The following is a 17353-nucleotide window of genomic DNA, read 5'->3' as shown; positions in this document are numbered from 1 at the left end:
AGGTCATGGTTCGCAGTGCTAATGTCACTGGCGCAAGGGAACTACATCCTTCTCCCGAAAGATCCCTCTCACTCCCCCCCGGGCCTGCAACTTTCTGCATAGAGGGTGCAGCCCAGGGTCAGTGGTCTGACCAAGTAGCCAGAGTTTTACTGCATTCCTTGAAAGGGTCCACTAGACGTTCTTACGATACGAAATGGAGTCGTTTTTCAGTTTGGGCTGTGGCTAGAAATGTCTCGCCAGTATCCTGCCCTCTGTCGGTTGTGTTTGAGTTTTTGCTGACACTCAAGGATGACGGTTTATTTGGCCGCAATTTCGGCTTTTCACCCTAATATTGACTCCTCAGTTTTTTCTCATCCCCTTTCCAAAATGTTTTTGAGAGGTCTCGCTAATTTGTACCCCCCTGTCACTCCTCCTGTTCCCCAGTGGAGTCTCCTTGGTACTTTCGCAACTCATGAAGCCTCCCTTTGAACCGTTGGCTATGTGCGAATTGGCGTTGCTGTCATTTAAAGCAGCATTTTTGGTGGCAATCACGCCAGCAAGGAGGGTGAGTGACCTATCAGCACTATCGCACTCTCCTCCCTACACAAAGTTTCATGCAGATAGAGTGGTGCTCAGGCCTCAGATTTTCTTTTTACCCAAGGTAGTCTCAGCCTTCCACCTTTCCCAGGACATCGTCCTCCCTGTTTTCTTCCCCCATCCTTCCTCAGATGCGGAGAGAGCTTTGCATTCCCTAGATGTCAGAAGAGCCCTCCTCTTTTACATCAAAAGATCTCAAGCTTTTTGCAAGGATGACAACCTGTTTGTTTGCTTTGGAGGACATAGGGTAGGTCATCGTGCCTCCCCCCAAACTCTCTCAAGGTGGATCACGTCTACCATCAAACTGTCCTACAAGCTTGCTCATCAAGAGTGTCCTCGTATGATTAAAGCTCACTCTACTAGGGCATATGCGGCCTCCACAGCCTTCTCCTCTAAAATAGATCTCCTGGACATACTTAGAGCTGCCACCTGGTCCACTCCCTCGATGTTCATGAAACATTACGCTGTGGATGTGGATTCAGTGAGAGATGCAGCTGTGGGGCGTGCCGTGCTGCAATCTTTATTCCGGTGATTGTCCCACACCCACCGTCCTGGTAAGCGAGCTCGCTACTCTCCCAATGTGGGATTGCATAGAAGCCATTCCGATGAAAAACAGAGTTTCACTTACCTGTAACTGTTGTTCAACTGATGGAACTTCTATGCAGTAACACATTCCCTCCCTCCTTCCCCACTGTGGGACCGTTGGGCTAGTCCTAGTGATCGGTTCCGTGGCGGCTGGTTGGAGAACTGGAGGGAAGAGTGGTTCCTCCCCCTTGGGGCATGTGACTGAGGGGCAGAGAGATTGCATGCCCCAAGGGGAGGGGGAGCACTCTCTTTAGAATTTGCTAGAAGCTAACAAATCTTATCCGTGGCTGGCCTGCGCCTGCGCAGTCCCAATGTATTACTGCATAGAAATTCCATCAGATGAACAACAGTTACAGGTAAGTGAAACTCTGTTTTTTCCTTTTCCCAGCTGTCTTGGTCTGTTGCCCACAATCCTGGCCCTTGACACCAATGAAATTATAACTTTGCTTCTTCCTGTCACGTGACTGTGGTGTCACATGATTTCCTGTTACATGCTTTCAGTGTATGGGAACCCATGTTTAGTGGCTCCTGGGTTTGGTAAGTTTTATGAACACTGCTCTCAGTCAACTAAATCTAAATCACTGTAGATTGAGAAAGTATGTTTTCCACGTGCTTGGACTTCCAGCCTGCTTTTTTTCCAGGGCACGGATGGCTTGCTCTTTGTTGGTACGTCATTGCCCTGTGTTCTCACCTAGGTGTCTTTGACGCTTCCACTGTCAAAGGAATACTTCGACTTGGCCTCCCTGCTGACTTCCCTGGCAAACAAAACTGTTATCCATGAGACCAAGGGAATCACGCGATGCCTCTTAAATGAAACCACAAACGCAAGTGGAGGGAAGGCGCTCACTTTGCAGACTGAGGGAATAAACCTCTCTGAACTCTTCCAATACTCTGAGGTATGTGATGAAGCCGCCTTCTGTGCTTTCTGTGGTGTGAAAGAGAAGGAAAGCAGCAGGGAAACCCCCGGCACTTACGAGCATGGTGGCTACTCTGTGATGTCCACCTTGTGCCATTTTCTAAGACAATGAGCTTTTCAGCATGTTGGTCACCCTGGCCTCTGATTTCATGGAAGAAGACCCATGGCTCTTTGTTTTTGGGTCAGCATTTTGTCACTATTGAAACCACCTGTTTTCAGTGCCATTGGGTAAGAGAAACCATTCCATCCATTTGTCCTTGGACAGAGGGTCTATAAAATGGACATTTCAGTTCCATTGTCTGATCTTGGCCAACCTCCTGCCAGGAATCAGGGACAGAAATTCAGAGTGGCTCCAACAGAGGAGAGGAGTACTTTCCATGGGTTTGAATTTGGCATTTGCTGTGTTTCCTCATTTCAATTCTGAGTAAACTTTTTCAGGAGCTCCTGCTGTGTACAGGAGGAATTTGGAGCTAACTGCATGTAGAGGCCTTTGAGAACAGAAAATAAGGGTGATTCTTCCAGGAAATGGCCCGGCTCTGATCCGTCGCGTAGCCTCTGCATCTTACGTTCCAATGCAGCACAGTCAGTGCTATGTTTGGATGGCTGCTTTGGCATCCTTTGTCATAGGGAAACCGTAGATCAGCCACATTGTCCTGCCTTTAAACAAGCTGCAGACACATTTTCTTTGCTACCTTTGTATTCCATCATTCGGTACCAATTAACAAAAGTTGTGCTTTGGGATGGGTGAGGTAGAATTTTTCTTAATTGTGATCATCTGCCCATGTTACATTTTATATTTTAGATTTTGGATCTGAAGAGGCTTTATTGCAATGATATTCATGCCATGGCTAACACCTATGGCATTGAGGCGGCCTTGAAAGTCCTTGAGAAAGAGATTAAAGATGTGTTTGCTGTGTATGGTAAGATTGCTTCAGATCAAGTCAGTGGACTCTTGATTGAAAATGCAAAGCGTGGCCTTCCTGAGTGAGCCTGATGACAGAGTCAGCGAGCTGCCTCGTGGTGTCCTCTGGCAGAGTCTGCTGCTTATGCGGAAGCCGTGCTCTTCGCGGCGGTTTCACAATGAAGCACAGCCAAGCAGAGAACTGAGTGCTTCCCTTTCGGAGGCATAAGGATCAGATTTGTTGGAAAGTTTTAAACAGAGAGGTGTTGCGCTGCATTTGCCATGTCTGCAGGACTCCTCTAGAGCTTTTTGCTGTCATGTGCTTTATTTTTCTCTTATCTTAGCTGCTTGGAGTGAAGTTTTAAGGTTCTCTATATTCCTTTGTATTTGTATTATGCAAATAACTCCTATGTCTAAAAATAACATAGGAAGAATATACACGTGGATCAGTCGTTTTTTTTCTGGAGAGGTTGGATATAAATGTTTTAAGTAGTGTTGTAAATAAATACTTGAACAAGATGGTACATTCAGAAGGTCGAAAAGTGATTCAGCCCGAATCTCTACAGTTATATTCAGCCAGAATTGCCATGATGTTTGATCAGTATCTTGCAGAAGTAAATCTGCCCATCCTTCCCAGGGGCCGGGGGGGGGGGGGCACTGCTGTGGCCTGGTTGTGTAACTTTAGGAATGACCGCAGGGGAACAGAAGTCCAGTTTCATGTTGTGGAGGGGCCCGAAACCAGTTGAGATGCTGTAATTTGTAGGAACTGTTTCCCCTGTACTGTGGAAAGCTATGCAAGCAACACAGTCCAAATATCATTCAACATTGCCATCGATTTGCTTTAACTGTGGGAATTTTGTACTCATAATACTGCCTCTTATTCAAAAGAGAAACGGGAGCACATTATCTCCACCTTGGCCTTCTTTCCAGCCTGCATCATAAGGGATGGTGATGGAGAACCCTCAGATTGCAGGAAATATTTGTGAAGGTCTACTGGAGGGAAGACCCCCACCGCATCCCCCCCTCCCACCTCGTCATAATGTTTTGGAAGGCAAGTCCTTTCATGTTCTGACGTTTCTTGTTTTTGTGTCAACAGGGATTGCAGTAGATCCTCGACATCTCTCTCTGGTGTCAGACTACATGTGCTTTGAAGGTGTTTACAAACCACTCAGTCGGTTTGGGATGCAGTCCAGCTCGTCCCCGTTGCAGCAAATGACGTTTGAGACTAGTTACAAGTTCTTGAAGGAAGCAGCAATGCTGGGTAAATAACTGTACTTCCGGTAGGAAGTTACTTCACAGTTATCACATTTCATAGCTGCCTGTTGCCATATTCCTGACAGATAGAACCTTACTTAGCTTGGCAAGCCTTTATATGTGGATGGTGCAGGTTGATCAGGCTGTTCGGTGAGTAACCTTTTCCCACTTGCATAGTTTATTTTAATTTTAAAGGAATTTTAGAGATTCGATAAATGGGAGAGGCTGGACTCCAGCTTCTCAACAGCCACAGCCAAACAGGACAACTGAGAACTTTTTGCCACTATATGGTAGCTTGGGCACACACCCTTGGGCACCTTTTGCCAATTTCTTTTTTCTTCAGGAGAGGATGGTGTCATAGAAAGGGTGACTGTTCTGGGGTGGGCAGGGATTAAATTTGTGTTTCATCTCTTGTAGTGGGTTTAACCCCATTCTTGCCCTGGCTTCAAGCAAAGTTTGCTGGGCAGAGGGACTCTGCAGAACCATCAGAAAACAGCGAGCCTTTTAGTCCTTCTTTTCTCCATCTTTCCCCTTCCCAAGAACAAGCCTTGTGTTTTTCTTCTTCAGGTGGTGTCCTGGAGAGGGTGACTTCTCCCATTGGGCAAGGTGTCAGTCTGTGCTCTGCAGTGGGTTTAACCTAGTTCCTAGGAATGGGGCTGGGGAGGGAATGGTGGAAAGAGCCCATGCAGCACAGCAAACCTGGACCATCTGTCCGGAGTCTCTGTGAGAAAGGGGGACTCTTCTCAATGAAATAGATAACGAGGTCCCATTTACCCCGGTGAGTTCCATGGGGTTTCATGACAGTGTAAGGGAGCCACCTCAAGGGAAGGACCACGGGCCGTGCATCTTCTGTCAGGAAAGCATAGTGGAGGAAATAATTTTGGTGTCAAACAGGACTAAAGATGTAAAACTTCCAGAAATTTTCAAGACATGGAAAAAAATTCCTGGGGCAAAAATGAAAGTTATGCCTTACTTTCATATCAAAATTGAACTTACAGTTTAAGTTGTAAATTAGATCTACTCCTTTGTTTGTACAGAGCTATCACCAAGGTTGTCAACAAAGACTTTGCTGAGCTACAATACCAGATTCTTGCAGCCAATACTTAGCTTCTAGTATCCGGCAGGGGATCGTTGCTTAACCTCAATGATAACAGGGTGTCTTTGCAGTCTGTACTTTGCTGGGAGCCTCTCTATGTTAGCCAAATCTGTGCTTGAATAGGGCTCATCCAATAGCCAGCTGAGATGTTGTTTAATTGTTCTAAATGTTTGCCAGCCCATTATTGTGTTCTGGAACGGGGATACAGTTAGAATTACTTGAAATCGCATGAGGGTTATAGCTACATCATTACCAACTGTTTGCCCAAAGTTATCCCTATAAACTACATTGTATAAATCTTGTAATTTAGTATCTGTACAATTTAATTTCTGGCTATTACATCTATTTGTTCAACAAATCCCCTCCCCAGGCTTCACCCCACAAATCACTAGGAATATCCTAACCTGGAGTTGGCAACCCCGTCTCCTTCCCACCCAAAAACCAGCCTACCTTTACCTGCCCCTCAGTCTCCCCACCCCCACCCCCCTGCAGCCTCTACCTTGGAAAGCTTCTCCACAGTAAGGACAAAGCATCTTAAATCAGTCTCCTCTCCTTTTTATCCACACAACAACCTTGTGAGGTAGGCTGAAAGTATGTGACTGGTCCAACGTCACCCAGTGAGCTTCCACCGCAAGATGGGGATTCAAACCTGGGTCTCCCAGGCCCTCCTCTGAAGCTCTAACTGACACCCCACACTGGCTTTCTGAGCCAGGCCTAGCTGAGCCATGCAAGATGGGTGGTATCAAGTCACCCAGAGGTTACTCTCAGGCCTAGGGTGGCCAGCCTCCAGGTGGCAGCTGGAGATCTCCTGGGATTACAACTAATCTCCAGGCAACAGAGATTTGTCCCCCTGGAGAAAATGGCTGCTTTGGAGGGTGGACTCTGTGGCATTATATATGGCCGAGGCCCCTCTTCTCCAAACCCCGCCCTCCTCAGGCTCTACCCCCAAAATCTCCAGGAATTTCGGAAACCCTAGCCAGGCCTGGCCCCAGTGAGTCCTCCCTCAAAGGCCAAAATCGGCCTGGAAAGAGCCTTCCCCCCCCCCCCGCCTTCTACTGTCAGAAACTGAAGTCTGGAATCTGTGGTTGCCTAGAAACAGCCACTGAGGGAATCCGTTGCTTAAAGCTACAGGCACTTTTGATCATTTTTAGCTTTTTAAAACTCTCCAATGTATTTGTGAAGTTTTTCTTTTTTGTAAGATTTCAGATTTTTCTGCAAACCTGGGCCCTTTTCAGGTTTGTAGAAAGATCCGTCTTGCCCATTCACAGCTGCAGTCTCCGGATTTAAGTATCCAAACATTTGGCAACTCGCTATTAGATATATAGATGTTAAAGCAGCAAAATAGGTTTGATTTTGTTGTTGTTGTTGCAGATGTCCTTAAGGCTCCTTTTAATGTTCTTCTAATCCCATGCAGAATGCACTTTCCAATAGTTTGCCTGTCAAAGAAAGTGTCGAGGGATGTGGGGTTTTTGCCAAGGGTGGGGTGTCCCTTCCAAGGAGCCCCCCAGCCTCTGCATGGTCATTCTTCTTCCTGCTCCCGACACCCTGGAGTAGTCAAGGGCTTTCTCTGCTGCCACCTCAGTTGTCTAGGCGGATCCCAACTAGGGTGGACCTAGCGCACCTCCCTCTGTTGGTGGGGTGTTGCCAGGCATAGAACCAAACTTGAGGCATGAGGTGCCAGGCAAGAGGAAACAGCTGGTTTATTAAACAAAAACATGACAATAATCAAACAGGTGAAGAAAAACAATTGAGAATGGGCAGAAGGTTTAATACTGGGTGTGTTTCCAACTAGAAAGGAAAAATTTGACAGTCAAAGGAGCCAGCAAGAAAACAATCAAGTCTCCTAATGCCACTAACTCTCTGGTTGCAAACTTTAACTCCTTAAGCCTAGGATCATGTCAAAAGGCTCTCCCATTTATTTAAAAAAATTATCCCGCCTTTCTCCCAAGGCAGTGCACAAAACAGTAAAATACTAAAACAGCAGCCTGTTCCAATTGCACAGCCAGTATAAGTTGATCTCCCAAAAAAAAAAACCTTCAGTATTCTCCTGTAGGGCGCTCCATTTTATGTCTGAAAGATAGGAGGGTGAGAGCTTTTCTTATTCCCTTGGCATGGTATTTATAAGAGTCTTGCCAACGGTCAGGCTTGTTTCTGTATCTGTATACCTTTCTGTTCAAGTATTTCCAATGTGTTCGGCATTTCAAATGTGTTCAAGCGGTCAGGGGTCAGACAGGCTCTTGACATGAGTTAGGCCCATTCCTGTTTCTATGTTATTCTTTGGTTTTTGATTCTCTGTTCAGGCTGCTTCCCTCCTTCCCCTCCCCCCCCCCCGTCCTGGCCTTGAGTCTCTAGCAGGCAACTACTGTGTTTTGGTTAGCTCACTCCCTGCGTCCTACCAGGCACTCTTATCTCGTAGTTCCCAGGCCGCTCAGCTTTGCACCTGGCATGACTCCATGTTTAAAGTTATGCTTTGTAGTTTGGCTTGCCATTAGCAGCTTTGAACCTGTGAACCAGCTTTGAACCTGCTGTATCTACGGCTCCTGAATAAACATTTACCTGCTTTCGACCTGCCTGTCTGAGCGAGTGACTTTTTGAGATTGCCGAGGTTGGCTGAAGAACCTCACAGTATTCCAGAGTGTTTCTAGAATGTGGAGGCTGGCAGTAGAATAACCTGAGCTAAGACAAATGCAATTCGTACTTTGTTACAGGAGAGAGCAGGCAACAGCCGCTGCTCAGAAGATCTGTGATTCTGCACAGGCGTATTAGGGGAAAACTTGGTTCTCCATGTATGAAGTCCCAAGTCATGAAGGACTTTAAAAGTTGCAACCTGGAAATGAATAAGCAAACAGGACACCACATGCTCAAAGTATCTGGCCTCTGATAGTAATCAGGCTGCCAAATTTTAAACCAGTCTCCAAGTTGTCTTTAAGGACAACCCCATGTAGACAACCGCATTATTTATGTATTTGTTTGTTTACATTATGGTCCATCTTTCTCGCTGGGACTCCAGGTTGATTACCCAGAATGAGTCCATACAAACAACAGGAAGGAACATTTGATAAACATTGCAATAGGATTAGGGTTGTAGAACCAACCAGAAATCTAAAAACAGAAGAAAAGCATGAGCATTACCATGACACATTAAATGATGCAAAATTACATAGTAGGATCCTAATTACAGCAAGCTATATACAGTAGTATAGTTCATCTGTGTGGCTTCTATGCAGTCCCACATTGGGACTGCGCAGGCGCAGGCCAGCCACGGATAAGATTTGTTAGCTTCTAGCAAATTCTAAAGAGAGTGCTCCCCCTCCCCTTGGGGCATGCAGTCTTCCCGTCCCTAGGTCACACGACCCAAGGGGGAGGGAGCACTCTTCCCTCCAGTTCTCTTTCTGCCGCCACAGAGAGAGAACGTGTTAGCCTTTGCTCTAGCAATGGATTCCAAAAAGAATCCACTTTTCAAGAATTGTTCTTCTTGCGGTGCCAAGATGGCAAAGAATGATCCGCACAGTGATTGCCTCCTTTGTCTGGGAGAAGGCCATATTCCGGCATCATGCAAATGTTGTGCCAAACTCACCAACAAGGCCTTGAGAGTCCGGTTGACTTGTCTTCTCTCCCACCTCTATAAGGAGTCTCTTCGCCCACGAGGTAAATCTGCTGAACCCGGTCCCTCCACCGGAAAGACCCAATCCGACATGGGGCCCGCGCCAAAAAGATCCAAGCGGGGTAAGAAGCCCTCCTCGGTAGTGGTTTGCCCAGAAAAGCTTACTGCCCCGGGCTCCCAAGATGGCCACAGCTCTTCGCGCCATGCGACTCGCTCTAGGTCGCCTCGGCGCCGATCACCCTCGCAATCTCCGAAGTCACTTCGACGCCGATCTCCGTCGATATCTCCTCGGCATCGATCTCAACGCAAGTCGTCTCAGCCGTTGGCGTCACTCGCCTCCGATGTTGCTGCACGGCAGCCGATCACTGTCGAGGACTCGCCTCCTCATTCCCTGGCTACCCCCTTGGCTCCAGTTCCGAGCAGGGCCCAGGAGGAAGCTGCTGAGTTTAGACAACACCTCCGTCACCTCTACAGAGATGTGCCTTTGGTGCCCTCCAAGTCCTCGGAGCCTGATGATAAGGGGTCTACGGCGGAACCTGCACCTCCTCAGGATGGAGCCGTTCAGCCCCCTACTCCTGCGGCCACTCAACAGGTCTCCAGTCAATCAGCCGATCGACCTCGAGTGGAGTCTCCAAAGGGGTCGTCCCACCTCGAACCCGGCCAACGGCCTCGCCACCGATCATCTTCTCGGCGCCATTCTCGAAATCCGGCATCCTCTCGCTCCAGTAGGCGTCGACCTACCCGTCGGAGTCGATCCTCATCTCGGAGTCGATCCGTCTCCCGTCGAAGCTGATCTTCTCGTCGGAGCCGGTCTACTAGTCAGAGCCGGTCTACTGCTCGGAGCCGATCTTGTCGGAGCCATTCTTCCCGTCGCAGCAGATCCCACTGTTGGAGTCGATCTCATCGCAGTCGTTCTGTTCATCGTCGACGCCGCTCTGTATCTCAGCGCAGCTCTACGGTTCAGAGGCGTTGTTACTATTCTAGGAGCTGGTCTGCCTCCCATCGACGCCGTGAGGCTCCTTGACACCGATACACTACCCCGGCGGTGCATTCGGCTTCCCCGGTTGACAGTTGTCTCCGTCAGCGCTCCCGCTCGCCTTCGGATGGTCCTTCTCGGCGCCGACGCACGCTGTCTCGCCATCCTGATCTCGCCTCTGAGGGTGTCGCTTGTCCAAGGCAAGCTCTCCTTCGCGAGCCTTCCTTCTCCAGGTCCCCTTCAGCATCCAGGGACATTGTCCATTCGGACTATGAAGTTTACTACTCTCTGGGCTCGGATGAGGACGAAGAGTCCCGCCCTTCCATTCCTTCACCTGAGGACGTTGTTGGGGACTCTAAGCCGGTCTCTCCGACAGGGGAGGTCCGGTTATACGCTGAGCAGTTAACTCGCATGGCAAAAGCATTAAATATTAATTTTAAGCCGGAGGATTCCGGCCCTATTGATGATATCATGGATATCCTGCACTGCCCTGATATGGGTCCAGTAGCTTTCCCCATGATTAAGAGTATTCTTGAGGTTGTTCATGCCAATTGGGCCAAACCGGCCTCGGTCCCATCTTCTACCAAAAGGATAGAAAATCTCTATAAGATACGTAGAGAAGGTGGGGAATTCCTCTACCAACATCACCCTCCTAACTCAGTAATTGTAAAGTCACTCCCTGGTAAATACAGGTCCGGAGCTCACTCTTCTCCCAATGATAGAGAGGGTCGCAAACTGGACACCCTTGCAAGAAAAGGTATACAGCTCGAGTGCGGTAGGCCTCCTCATCTCTAATTTTCTCGCCGTTATGGCGAGATACCAATACTCACTTTGGGATCGTACATGCCCTCAGATTTCCACTCTCCCTGAGGATCAGCGCCCTTTGGCGATAGCCATCCAAACCGAGGGCATGTCTTTAGCACAGCAGCAGCTCACGGCGGCATGCCATGTGGCGGATTCGTCTAGCAAGGCCATTGCTTTCCCCATAGTCATATGCAGACATTCCTGGCTACGCCAGTCTGCACTCCCCCTGGATACTAGGGCACGTATAGAGGACCTTCCGTTTGAGGGAACATCCTTATTCAGCGACCAAATGGATTCTTTTTGGATCACTTGAAGAAAAACAAAACAATGCGAAGTCTCTAGGGATTGCCCCTCAGGCACCTGACTTCAAATGCTGTTACTTTGGCCGGCGGGCCAGCCAGTCTTCCTGCCCATACCGTTTCCAGGGATCTTTACACCAACCCTCTTTCCACCCTTCCTTTCCCCACTCCCAAAATGAAAGGAAGTTCCAAAATAAGTCTAGAATGCGTAAAGGCCCCAGAGGGTCCCCGGGCTGCTTCAACAAGCCAAAGCAGGCATGATAGTGGCCTCTGTTTGTTTTCTTGACCGCCTTTCATTTTTCTTCCATGCTTGGCTGGGTATTACTGACAATGTCTGGGTATTGAAAATAATAAATACCGGTTACTTCATAGAGTTTGATACTTTACCTCCATATAGACCCTTGGGTCGCCCCCTCTCACCAGCCCCTGACTTACTTCTGCAAGAGGTTGATAGTCTCCTTTCTAAGGGGGCTATCGGAGGTCCCAGCCTCAGATCAGAACTGCTGGTTCTATTCCCGCTTCTTTCTGGTGGATAAAAAGGGAGGGGGGAAGCGTCCTATCCTGGATCTCCAGGATCTCAGTACCTTTATCAAGACCAGAAAATTCCGGATGCTCTCACTCCCGGAAGTACTTCCCCTCTTGGAAAGGCATATGTGGTTTGTGGTCTTAGATCTCCATGATGCGTATTTCCACATTGCCATCCACGTGGAGTGCCGTCAATACCCGTTTCAAATGTGGTGATAAATGTTACCAATACAATGTGTTGCCATTCAGGCTCTCCACTGCTCCCAGGACTTTCACAAAATGCCTGGCAGTCATAGTAGCACACCTGGCCCTTAAAGGTTGTGTAATCTTCCCCTATCTGGATGACTGGTTGGTGGTGGGGCCCTCACAGTCGATGTTGAGCACACAGGTGGACTTAATTCTCTCTGTCTTTGCCGATCTGGGTCTACTGGTTAACTTCTCTAAATCTAAACTTGTCCCTGCCCAAGTACAGTCATTCATTGGCGCACGCCTAGATGCCGAGCAGGCCAGAGCCTTCCTTCCCATACAGAGGGGCCGCACCATCCAAAAAATGGTGACTAGATTCACAAGAAAAAAATTTCAGACGGCCCATCATATACAAAAGTTGTTAGGCCTCATGGCTTCTACCACGGCTATGGTAGAGCTTGCACATCTCCATATGCGCCCATTCCAGAACTGGTTTCTTCGGGCATTCAGGCTTAATGTTGATCCTCAATACAAACGCCTATCCATTCCCAGATATGTCATCTCCTCCCTGCAATGGTGGGCATGTGACAGCAATATCCTCTCAGGTGTCCCTTTTCACTGTTCCACCCCTGACAGGCACCTCTTTTCAGATGCCTCCCTTTCAGGATGGGGAGCTCACTGTGGTCATCTTAGAGCACAGGGTTCATGGTCACACATAGAAACCAGGTTACACATTAATCTGTTAGAACTTTGTGCCATCCATCTTGCTCTGTCTTCCTTCGTAGGGCACCACATTCAAATTGCCACGGACAACTCCACCACCCAGTATTACATAAACAAGCAGGGCTGCACAGGGTCCGTTTCGCTCTCCAAGGAAGCCACCGCCATTTGGGAGTGGTCCATAGCCCATCATGCCACTCTTATAGCGATTCACATCGCGGGCACCAGCAACACCCTTGCAGATGCTCTGAGTCGCCTTCCCAACCAAGTGCACGAACTCACCTTAAGCAGCAAGTGTCTCCACCGGCTGTTTCAACAATGGGGAGTCCCATACATAGACCCTGTTTGCCACTCACTTCAACACAGTGTGCCCCAAGTTTTGCTCCAGGGCAGGAGCCAGTCTGGGTTCCCTGGGGGATGCCTTTCAAGTAGCCTGGAAAGGGGCTCTCTTCTATCTGTTTCCCCCATTCCCTCTACTTCACAAGGTCATAGCCAAACTGACGCATGACAGAACAGATGCCATCATTGTCACTCCATTTTGGCCCAGGAGGTCGTGGTTTGCAGTGCTCATGTCACTCGCACAAGGGGAATATATTCTACTACCGAAAGATCCCTCCCACTTCCCTCCAGACCTTCAACTAGCGGCATGGAGGATCCGACCTCGGGACAGTAGTCTGACAGGGTAGCTAAGGTCCTACTGCATTCACTGAAATCCTTCACACGGAGGTCATATGATGCTAAATGGAAACGTTTTTCCGATTGGGCTAAGGCCAAAGATGTTTCGCCTATCTCTTGCCCACTTTCCACTGTGTTTGATTATTTGCTTGCCCTCAAAGATGATGGACTGTCCAATTCATCCATTAAAGTTTACTTAGCCGCAATTTCGGCTTTTCACCCAGATATTGACTCCTATCAGTTTTTTCTCACCCCCTTTCTAAAAAGTTTTTGAAAGGTCTTACTAATTTGTACCCACCAGTCACCCCGCCAGTTCCGCAATGGAGCCTCTCGTTGGTCTTATCACAACTCATGAGGCATCCGTTCGAGCCGTTAGCCACCTGTGAACTGGCCCTGCTGTCATTTAAGGCAGCCTTTTTGGTCACAATCACCTCGGCTCGAAGGGTCAGCGACTTATCAGCACTGTCACACCTTCCGCCCTACACTAAATTCCACGCGGATAGGGTAGTGTTGAAGCCGAAGCTCTCCTTCTTGCCCAAGGTGGTCTCATCATTCCACCTTACTCAGGACATCATCCTCCCTTTTTTTTCCCCTCACCCATCCTCTGATGCTGAGAGGGCATTACATTCCCTCGATGTCCATAGGGCCCTCCTTTTTTACATTCAGAGGTCCCAAACCTTTTGTCGGGATGATAACCTTTTTGTTTTGGGGGGCATCGTAAGGGCCATCGCGCTTCTTATCAGACACTCTCGAGGTGGATCACGTCTACTATCAAGATGGCCTACGACTTTGCTCACCAGGAATGCCCTCCTATGATAAGGGCGCATTCCACTAGAGCGTATTCAGCTTCCATCGCTTTTTCCTCCAAGGTGGATCTCCGGGACATCTGTAAGGCTGCTACCTGGTCCACGCCTTCCATGTTTATGAAGCACTATGCTGTGGATGTGGACTCAGCAAGAGATGCAGCTGTGGGACGTGCGGTACTGCAGTCCTTATTTCGGTGACTGTCCCACACCCACCGTCCTGGTAAGCGAGCTCAGTACTCTCCCAATGTGAGGCTGCATAGAAGCCACGCAGATGAAAAACAGTTTCACTTGCCTGTAACTGTTGTTCATCTGGTGGATCTTCTATGCAGGCACACATCCCTCCCTCCTTCCCCGCTGTGGGACCTCAGCGCTAACTCAGTGGTTGGTTCCATGGCGGCAGGTTTGAGAACTGGAGGGAAGAGTGCTCCCTCCCCCTTGGGTCATGTGACCTAGGGACGGGAAGACTGCATTCCCCAAGGGGAGGGGGAGCACTCTCTTTAGAATTTGCTAGAAGCTGACAAATCTTATCCGTGGCTGGCCTGCGCAGTCCCAATGTGTGCCTGCATAGAAGATCCACCAGATGAACAACAGTTACAGGTAAGTGAAACTCTGTTTTTCCTAATCCCCAATCAGTCCCTACTCATTTATCCAAGTAACTTTGTGAATAGTTTTGTACAGTACAACTTTATTGCCTGTGTAGGAAAATCCTCTTGAATAAGTCAGTTCTGCACAGTTTGCAGAAAGCCAGGCGAGGGGCCTTCCTGACCTCCTCGGGCAGGCCGCTCCACAAGGTGGGGGCGACAACAGAGAAGGCACCTGTATGGGCAGTTGTTGATTTTGTCCATTTGCAGGTTGTTAATGCAAGATTATTGCAGGATTAGAGCTATGCCATTGTTGAGGCCTAGACATTGAAAATAATAATAAAATGCATCTTTTTGAGGTGCAAATTAAACCAATGAGCTTTCAGACTCAAATGTTTTATAGCCTTACTTTCATAAAAGGAGAATTTGGGAAGAGAATTGTGTCACTTAACTGCTTAAGAACATATGGCAGTGCTGATCACATTTGTTTTACAAACATTCCTTCACACTTTCTTTGTTCCAGGGTCCCATGATGAGCTACAGTCTCCTTCTGCTTGCCTGGTGGTCGGAAAAGTTGTCAAAGGAGGAACTGGATTCTTTGATCTCAAGCAGCCTCTTAAATAGGTCTACGTGTGTTTGTGTAAAGCCTTTTTAAAGCTGATGTATTGTAAGGAATAAACAGGGTTCTATAGTTTTGTTTTTCAACAGTATGTATAAATACTAGTATTGGCCTCTGATGATTTCCTGTGCCTTTAGGAATTATATTTAACCATGAAATTCTTGTGCTATCTTTGGGGGGGGGGGTTGTTTTGTGAGCACTTGGTTTATTATTGATTGTAAGCACTTGTGTTCACTGAAGTCCAACAGCCACATCAAGAGACAAAAGTCCAAAAGAGTTGGTTTATTGGTAACAGTTACGCAGAGCTTAGAGACCAAAAGGCAGGAACAAAGGGGATGGGGGTACACTTGGTTATATGGAGAATTACAGACACAGAACTACAGTCACATCATGATTACAGAAGCAGTCTGGAAATACCAAGGTCCCACGGACTTCAGACCCTGGGAAGCTAAGCTAAGCAAAACAATTGGCAGCTGCGCCAGCAAACAGCCTTGAAGTCAAGGCGAAGCGAGGTGTTTACAGACAGCCTGACATTGATAACTTTCCTAATCTTCACTTCCAAGGTGTTTTACTGACATGAAAGCTCTTGAGATCCAAGATATTGGGGGGCTCAGTACAGGCATAATGCACAACCCTGGTTTAATTAAACTATGAATAGGTGAGATCTGACTGCAGGCCACGATACTCACTGTCTGGTTATAGGGTCTGTCAGACCACGATGTGTAACCATATTTATTTTATGAACGAATGATAGCATTTCTTGCATATAGCCAAAGGCCATTACAGTCAATCACAAAGAAGATAAAACATAAATAATAAATATTGTCGAAGGCTTTCACGGTCAGAGTTCATTGGTTCTTGTAAGTTATCCGGGCTGTGTGACCGTGGTCTTGGTATTTTCTTTCCTGACGCTTCGCCAGCAGCTGTGGCAGGCATCTTCAGAGAAGTAACACTGAAGGACAGTGTCTCTCAGTGTCAAGTGTGCAGGAAGAGTAATATATAGTCAGAAAGGGTTTGAGCTGAATCATTGTCCTGCAAAAAGTATCAAAGGTAATGTGCTAATCATTGTCCTGTAAGTTACAGGACAATGATTAGCACATTACCTTTGATACCTTGGCTGCTAAAAGCAAACAGCAACACTCTGTATGAAACAGGCAAGAAAAGAAAAACCAGCTTCTCTGTTTCAGAGAAAGAGTTTTAAGGCCTTCAAAAGGGCTGCAGGAAATTTGGCTCTAGGCTCTACATAAAGTGGGCAAGACTGAATATGATGGGGTGAATCTTCCAGAACCGGAGCTCCTCATATGCAGAAGCATAAAGCAAAATGTTTTGGGGAGTAGCAGCAACCATCAAGCGCAGTTTGTTGGCGTGGTCTGGAACTGAACAGATAACAACAGATGTTCTGAGATTATGACGGGTAATGCTGGACAGAGAGGAGGCTCTGGTTTCTCCTGATGTGCACATGGCAATCTTGGCCCTCTCTGCCTGGTGAGGTCTTCAAACCGGTGGTGCAGGGCTTCCAGGAAATCATTGAGGGAGCGCAAAAGACCAGGGTTAACTTCTGTTGCTACCACTGCCCACTCTACTGCCTCCTTCTTTAGAAGCCCGATGGCGTACCGCACCCGGGCTTCTTCGGAAGGAAAAGTCTCACCCTGATCGTTCATGAAGCAAGAAAGTTGCAGTAGAAAGTGGGGTAACGGCGCAGGTCCCATCAAAGGAGATCTGCACGTCCCGGGCGACTGTGCATGGAGAATGAACGGGGAGGGTAGTCGCAGCGCCGATGGATGATCGGAGTCCTCGCACCGTCCCTGCTAGCGCCGTCATCTCCATCTGCAGGGCCCCCAGCTGGGCCTGGAGGTCCCGATTCTCCCAGGTCAGTTCGTGGTTCCGCTCCTGTAGAAGACAGTGTTCCTCCTCCCGGGGGCAAGGGGTCGAGGTGGCTGGGGCCTGGTCTTGAAGCGGTGTCTCCCTCCCGGAGTACCAGTCATCCAGCGGGCCTCGGTACAGGTGATCAAAGCTTGGGATTGTTGTCGATCAGTGGATGTACTGTCCGGTGCGGAGTTTGTTTAGCGGTGCCCCCTTGGCAAATTCTGCGGGGCACCCCGCCGGGGCTGCTTTCTCCCGGAGCGGGCCGGCTCCTTCCGGGGCTGCTTCTTCCCGGAGTAGTGCGTCTTTCTGCCGTTCTGACTGGCAGATACGCTCGTACCGCCGGATCAGTTCGGCGGATCGGGAC

At 48.3% G+C, this 17353-nt stretch overlaps 2 protein-coding genes across 2 annotated transcripts in view; one reads left to right on the top strand and one right to left on the bottom strand.

The window, feature by feature from the left end:
* Window positions 1–15154, top strand: part of POLR1A (RNA polymerase I subunit A) — a 139834-nt gene extending 124680 nt beyond the window's left edge. Inside the window, exons 33-36 of the mRNA XM_056864736.1 lie at window positions 1857–2057; window positions 2880–2997; window positions 4075–4239; window positions 15028–15154. Of these exons, the coding sequence (XP_056720714.1) occupies window positions 1857–2057; window positions 2880–2997; window positions 4075–4239; window positions 15028–15128 (585 nt within the window). The 3' untranslated portion in view covers window positions 15129–15154. The remainder of the gene's footprint in view (window positions 1–1856; window positions 2058–2879; window positions 2998–4074; window positions 4240–15027) is intronic.
* A 1613-nt stretch (window positions 15155–16767) lies between these two features.
* The window catches only part of AREG (amphiregulin), a 74876-nt gene continuing 74290 nt past the window's right edge, over window positions 16768–17353 (bottom strand). The window contains exon 6 of the mRNA XM_056864735.1: window positions 16768–17137. Coding sequence (XP_056720713.1) covers window positions 16768–17137 — 370 coding nt within the window. The remainder of the gene's footprint in view (window positions 17138–17353) is intronic.

Source organism: Euleptes europaea, chromosome 18, assembly GCF_029931775.1.
Source record: "Euleptes europaea isolate rEulEur1 chromosome 18, rEulEur1.hap1, whole genome shotgun sequence".
Taxonomy (NCBI): domain Eukaryota; kingdom Metazoa; phylum Chordata; class Lepidosauria; order Squamata; family Sphaerodactylidae; genus Euleptes; species Euleptes europaea.
This window is presented reverse-complemented; position numbering and strand designations above follow the sequence as displayed.